At 44.5% G+C, this 7,405-nt stretch overlaps 1 protein-coding gene across 2 annotated transcripts in view; it reads right to left on the reverse strand.

The window, feature by feature from the left end:
- The window catches only part of SCRN1 (secernin 1), an 88,896-nt gene that overhangs the window by 767 nt on the left and 80,724 nt on the right, over nt 1-7,405 (reverse strand). For both annotated transcript variants that reach the window (XM_006146215.1, XM_006146214.3), the window contains exon 7: nt 4,054-4,234. In XM_006146215.1, the coding sequence (XP_006146277.1) occupies nt 4,054-4,234 (181 nt within the window). The remainder of the gene's footprint in view (nt 1-4,053; nt 4,235-7,405) is intronic.

Raw genomic sequence — 7,405 nt, forward strand, 5'->3', positions numbered from 1 at the left:
CTGAGAGCGGGAACGAGACTTATCTCTGCCCCCCCCCACCCACCCACCAAGTGACTAGGATAGAGGACCAACTCTCAAAAAAGTTTTTTGAGTGAATAAAGCGATCAGTGAGGGAAGGCATGCCATCTCCAGCCCCTCTCGACTTTTTCTGAAATGGCAAGATCTCGCCTTCCCTGTGGGAATCCCTCGGGTCCAGTGGAAGACAGTGAAAAGCTTTCACAGTTAGCCCCAGGACTGAGAAGCTGCTCTCATCACCGTCCGCCTCATCCCCACACAGCCTTGACTCACATCGAGAGTCATTTCTAAATTTCAAAACCACCCACCTCACCAGTTTCGTCTCTTCAAACACAGGGCCCTTTCCAGCTCTGCATTCTGGTTGCCAAGTACCCACAAAACCATACCCCACAGAAGAGCATTTGCCATCCCTTGGGGCTCACTGACATCTGCCTAGAAGGTGAGCACTGTCAGGAACTGACCCGAGCGCCCTGGAGTGTGGAGAGGAGTAGCCAATCTGAAAATACGTGATTAAAACATGTGGCTTGTAGACCTGTGCAAAAACGCACTTTTGTAAGTTATTTTAGTACGGTTATTGAAAAGTATTTACGTATAAAAGTAGCAATAGTTGTTAATGGTTGTCTTTTTGTTGTTGTTTTTAATACCCCAATACTGCCCAGGATCAGGCTACAGGAAGTCACATGCGTTTATCAAACTGCCCCCCCCCAAAAAAAATCAGAGAAATTATATGGCGCCAGTCATTTTCACATCTTCAGACAATTTACATCCCAAACAACTGGCTTTGCATTCCACTCTGTCCTCCCCCTTATTCTCTTTGCATTCCACTTCCTTCCTCCCCATTCCTTTTGCATCCCATGTTCCCCTTCCCCCACTTTCTGCCTTTTAAAAGAATAAACCTGAGGCTGGTTCTCGTTGCAACTTCTCCATCAGAGAAGCTGTGCCCACCCGATCCTCACTTTTCTATACGTGTGTGTCTTTATGTGTTTGTTATTGCGTGTATTTCTAATCCACAACTTTCTCCTCTCAGAGAAACGCGTTCATGCCAAACTAGTCCTGGCAAAAGTGATATGAAAAAAATAAGAAAAGAAAAATTAAAATGCAAAGCCAGTTGTTTTTAAATATAAATTGTCGGGAACCAGCAGTTAGCGTAATGGCTATGTCGCTGGACTCCCATGTAGTCGACCGCGGTTCATGTCCCGGCACCGGTGGATTAAAACTCACGCCAGGCGCGTGTGCGTGCGTGCCCAAGATCCCGAGAGGAGAATGGAGGAGAGGGGATTGCGGCGTGACCATCCACCCTGGGGGGTGATTTCTCACTTTCTGTCTCTCTGTCTCTCTCTGTCTGTCTGGCGAGCGCACGCGCCCTACAGTGAAAATCTCTCCAAAAAAAAAAAAAATTGTCTAAAAATGTAAAAAAAGGACTGGCGTCATATAATTTCTCTAATTTTTTTAAGGAGACAATTTAATAAACACATGTAGCTTCCTTTAGCCCAATACTAAGCACTACTGGGGTATATTAAATATTAACAACAACAAAAAGACAACCATTAACAACAGGCAAACACTACTTTTGTATCTAAATATTTTTCAATAGCCTTACTAAAGTAACTTACAAAAACACATTTTTTTTTGAGAAACTTTTTATTTTATTTTATTTTTTGCTATAGGGTGCGTGCACTCACCAGACAGACAGAGAGAGACAGAGAGACAGAAAGTGAGAAATCACCCCCCAGGGTGGATGGTCACGCCGCAATCCCCTCTCCTCCATTCTCCTCTCGGGATCTTGGGCACGCACACACATGCACCCAGCGTGAGTTTAAGCCACCGGGTCCAAGACATGAACCGCGGTCGACTACATGGGAGTCCAGCGACATAGCCATTACGCTAACTTCTGGTCCCCCCAAAACACGTTTTTACACGTGTCTACAAGCCTCATACTTTAATCACTTACTTTCACATCGACTGCTCTCCACGCTGGAGAAAGCTCAGCGTGGCATGGCGGCAGCACTCATGGATCCTGGAACGTGGACGGGGAGGACAGACACTACACAACTGTGTGACTGCTACTTGCTCAAATGGCCATTCCTGGGCTGCCCCATGGCCTAGTGGTCAAGGGAGTCAGTTCCTACATGGCCAACTACAGTTAAAGTCCTGTCCTCAGCAGCTCGAAAACACACTAGGCGCATGTGCGTGCATCCCCAGATCCCAACAGAGAAAGGAAGGAAAATAGATGGCAGCGTGACCACACTCCATTTGGGGTTGCTTCCGCTCACTCTCTGTCTGTCCGTGTCTCTCTGGCAAGCACATGCACTCTCTGGCAATTAAAAACAAAGGGGAAAAAATGATCGTTTCTAAGGAATAGAAGGGCAAATTTTCTTTTTTAAAGAATTATTTAAATTTATTTATTTATTTAAATTTGACAGAGAGGGCCAGAGTGTGTGTGAGAAAGAGAGAGAAAGTGAGAAAGCAAGCCGCCAGGTCCGGGACTTGAACCACAATCAGCCATGTGGGAGTCCAGTGCCCCTGACCACCACACCATCTGCCAGCCCCTAGAAGGGGAAATGCTATAAAAATTGAGAATGCCCTTCTCAGAGATATGGCTGGGATTGCCCTTTTTACTTTTTTTTTATAGAGTCCACCATGTCAAAGAGAAAATAAGTTCCATTTTCCTGGACCTATGAAAAGTTGTTATGGGGAGTGGTAAATGACAATAGATAGTGTGGTGGGTAAGGCCCTGGACTACCACATGGCTGACCATGGTTTGAGTCCCAGACATGGTGGCTTGAAAATCACACCAGGTATGTTTGTGCATGCCCAAAATCCCAGGAGGAGAATGGAGAAGGGATTGCGGCCTGGCCATTCCCCCTGGGGGATGAAATCTCACTTTCCCTCTCACTGTCTCTCTGTGTAAAGGAATAAGATATGTGGAAAAAAAAAAAAAAAAAAAAAAAAAAGTTGTCATGGGACCAGCCAGGTGGCGTGGTGGTTAAGATGCTGGATCCCACATGGCCAACTGCGAAGTTCAAGTCCCAGACACAGCAGCTTAACAATCATGTTGGGGGTGTGTGCATGTCCAAAATCCTGAGAGGAGAATGGAGGAGAAGGGATTTCATGTGGCCATCTCCCCTGGAGACTGATTTCTCACTTTCCCTCTCTCGCCATTTCTCCCTCTTTCTAACAAACACGCATCCTGTAACAAAACTGGAAGAGAAAAGAAAGAGAGAAAGAGAGAAAGGAAGGAAGGGAGGGAGGGATGGAGGGAAGGAAGGAAGGGATGAGGGAGGAAGGAAGGAAAGAAAGAAAGGAAGAGAAAGAAAGAGAGAGAGAGAGAGGAAGGATGGAAGAAAGGAAGGAAGGAAGGAAGGGAAGAAAGAAAAGAACTCACCACCTCCGTGGGCAAATACTGAATGCTGTGGAACACACAAGGGGTGTTTTTCTGGTTTGAATCATGTCTTATAACTTTGTTAACTAAAGCCTTTGGGGCAGGGCTGCACTTTCAAGATTTCCTTTTTTCCTCTAAAAGTTGAGAACTTAAAAATCTTTTTTTTTTAACTCTGCTTGTCTTATGGTACAATATACACCACGCAATGTACCATTTGAACTATTTTTAAATATACAGTTCAATGTCAGCCATTACCTTCATCCGTCTTCAGAGTGACACTGAATAACTACTTTTTGGAAATGACATATGATTGCATCTTTAAATAAAGCAGTGCTACAACTTTTTACCCCCAAAACTGAGCAAAGCTTTTTAGCCCTCAGATAGACCATTGCCCCTAGGTTGCACACTGCTATTTCCTAAGTAAACAATGGCGAGGAGCCACATGCAGGCTGCTGAGTTCCAGAGGAACACCCAAAGCAGTGGCTTGGTTTTATCTGGTCTCAAGAGACTGGGCAGGGAAGTCAGCATCAGATCCTTGGGAGGGACCCTGGTTTCCTGGGAGAAGACTGGGCCTGATGGAGAGGAGGGAAACTATGAGGTTGGTATGTTTCCCCGCCTCCTCTCTCGTTCCCTCGCTGGCCCTCCCAGGCCCTCACCTGGTCACTGTCGAGGACAGCGCGCGCCCACTCGTGGGCCTTGTACAGCTCGTGCCGGCGGTCTGGTTTCTCCTGGAACCGAGGCTCCTTTTTGGCAGGATCATCGTCCCCAAAACAAGGAGACTGTGTTTTGGGGACAAGTTTTACATCATCGACAAAGATGAATGGCTTGAATATGGACCTGGGGAGAAAGGAGAGACACTTCAGCCAGATGAAGCTTGGGACCTGGGGACACGCTTTTGTCCCACAACACCTCCTGAGCCAACCTCTGCGGAGTGGACCAAGGGTGGTGAGTGTGCGCCTGCCAAGACAGACACAACTGCACGTGGGAGTAGCCACGCGAGCAAAACTGGCAGCCATTTACGAGCTGTGAGCTCCTCATTTGCAGCAAGAAGCAGACTTCTATTTACATCAAAACAGACTTTTTTATGTTCTGAAAGGCCATCTGAGGAGCACCCTGTATAAAGTAAAGCAAATAGGCACAGGTGCTCAGAAAAGACACGAAGGGCCAGCCCCTTAGTTTGCCCCTTTCTCTACCATGGTTGGCTGGGAAGTAGCCTCTTGGAAAGGAAGGGTCTCTGTTTCTGGTTTTGTTTCTGTTTTTGAGGTTCTACATTATTGAAAAATCTTCACAATATTTCTGACAAATGCAAGGAGGTTCCCAGAGGCCCCAGAGAGGATACACTACAGAAAGACAGAAGTCTGGTTAGGCATAGTTAGTGGCTAGTGCCTCCTGCTTTATTATTATTATTATTCTTTGTAGAGCTTTTTGCCTTAGGGATTATGCACTCACCAGAGAAAGAAACACAGAGACAGTGAGAGAGAAAGTCAGAAATCACACACACACACACACCAATGGGGGATGGCCATGCTGCAATTCCTTCTCCTCCATTCTCTTTCTGGGATCTTGGGCACATATGTACGTGTACTCGGCATGAGTTTCTGGTCACAGGGTTTGGGACTTGAACTGTGGTTGGCCATGTTGGAGTCCAGCAACTTAACCACTAAGCCATCTGCTGGCCCCTCCTACCTTTTTTGAATGTCCAAAGGGCACGTGCACTCACCAGAGAGAGACAGAGGGATAGAGAGGGAGAAAGCACTCCCTGATGCGGCATCTCTTCTCCTCCATTTCTCCACCCTCTTAGGATCTGAGGTATGCACACACGTACTCACGAGCCCAGTGTGTTTCTGAAGCCACAAAGGCCAGACTTCCAAACATGCTCCATGTGGAATCCTGCTTCCTTAACCACTAGACTAGGGACTGGCCCACCTCCCTCTCTTTTTGATTCAGCTCTTTTGGCAGAATGTATGTGTCTTGCCTCACATGGATCCTGAACTTCAGCTGTGAAATATTGCTTTCAGGGACTTAAAGATTTTCTGCTGAGACCCCCCCCCCCCCTTTCATTTCTACCCCTATTCACTAAGTGTCTAGACAGGTCCAAGTGAACAGGATCTAAATATCTGAATAAGATTAAGATCAGAATATTCCTCTATCCCCACTGATTCTGTTGCACAAAGAGTGAAAACGGAACAGAAGACAGATTGCAGATCACCTCTTTCTGCACGCTGAACGTTCAGATTGAACTTCAAGAATTAGGAAGAAACACACCATCCATCAGATGACTAGAAATCACTGCAGGGTCACAAGAAATATGGGAAAACAAGAAAATACCTCTTATTCATGGGAAAATAATAAGTCCTCTTCATCCTCAGACAGTATGATGAAACTCATGTAAGTGTCAGATAAAGAATTTAGAATTCTCATAATGACAAAGCTCACAGAGATCTAAGAGAAGAGAAGAGAAACAATGAACTGCCGAAGAGGCAAGAGAAAGAAGCTAATGAGTTCCAGGAGGTGAGGAAATTCTTGCAAGCTATAAAAGAGGAAATTCACACTATTAAAAAGAATCAAACGGACCTGTTAGAGATGAAGGCTATAAGGCAGAAAGTCAAAACCTCCCCTGAAAATATTAAAAGCAGAGTAGATCATATCGAAAATCGAATCTCAGAGAAGATAGAATCACTAGCCTAGAAAAATCCACCACAAAGACTGAGAAAGTTGCCCCCCCTCGAAAAAATGAGAATATATACGAGAAATACTAGATACCATCAAACGTCCAAACATCCAGATAATTGGTATCCCAGAAGGCAAAGAGACTCATAAGGGCATTGATAATCTATTCCATGAAATCCTGCAAGAAAACTTTCCAAACCTAGAGAGATATTCAAAGATCCAGTCCCAAGAAATACAAAGGTCCCCCCCCGCAATAGAATCAACCCAAGAAGATCTTCTCCAAGACGCGTTATAGCCAGACTGACCAAAACCACAGACAAGGACAAGATACTAAGATTGGCAAGAGAGAAACATCAAGTTACCTACAAAGGATATCCCATCAGGCTGACAGTGGACCTCTCATCAGAAATAAAGTGAGCACAGAAAGAATGGGAAAAATATATTCAAAGTGCTGAGTGAAAAACAATTTCAACCAAGAACACTATATCCAGCAAAATTATCCTTTATATGGGAAGAGAAGACAAGAGCATTCTCAGATAAGCAAAACCTGAAAGAATTAACCTACACCAGACCAGATCTCCAAGAAGTTCTGCAGGGACTGCTATACCAGGAAAATTAAATACAGTCACACAGAAATAAGAGTTCAAAAACTAAGAAAATGGCCAACTTAATTGTAAGGACAAGTCTGGAGTTGAATATTATACCCCAGAATTTAATCGGGAAGATCAAACCACAACAGAAGATAGATTAAGTACATGAGACTGAACTGGTGAAATAGAATTTTATAACTTTTGACTAAAATATTGCTGATTTTCTTCTAGGCTCTGTTCTGGTTTTAAGGATTTTTGTCATGTCTTGAGCTGCCAATAGGTTCATGTACCTACTATTTGAACAGAATCCCAACCTGTTTCCTGGCTTTAAGTTTTAGGCGTAGTTTCTTAGCATTTCTTTGATTTATTAAAGTTAAAATTACTTATCTTGAAATTAAAAAATATAGTTAAAAAATACCTAATTAATGATCGTAGTAAGCTATATAGATCAGTTAGGTACTATCATTCTACTCAGAGTTTTATACCTAAAGTCAGACATGTATTCACAGATATATATATATACCAGCTGAACTTGCTATTGAAAGTTAGATTATCTGGGACCAGCAATTAGCGTAATGGCTATGTAGCTGGACTCCCATGTAGTCGACAGCAGTTCGAGTCCCGGACCCGGTGGCTTAAACTCATGCCGGGCGCGTGTGCGTGCATGCCCAAGATCCCGAGAGGAGAATGGAGGAGAAGGGATTGTGGCATGGCCATCCCCCCTGGGAGGTGATTTCTCGTTTTCTGT

This window comes from Tupaia chinensis, unplaced genomic scaffold (genome assembly GCF_000334495.1).
Source record: "Tupaia chinensis unplaced genomic scaffold, TupChi_1.0 Scaffold000170_1, whole genome shotgun sequence".
Taxonomy (NCBI): domain Eukaryota; kingdom Metazoa; phylum Chordata; class Mammalia; order Scandentia; family Tupaiidae; genus Tupaia; species Tupaia belangeri.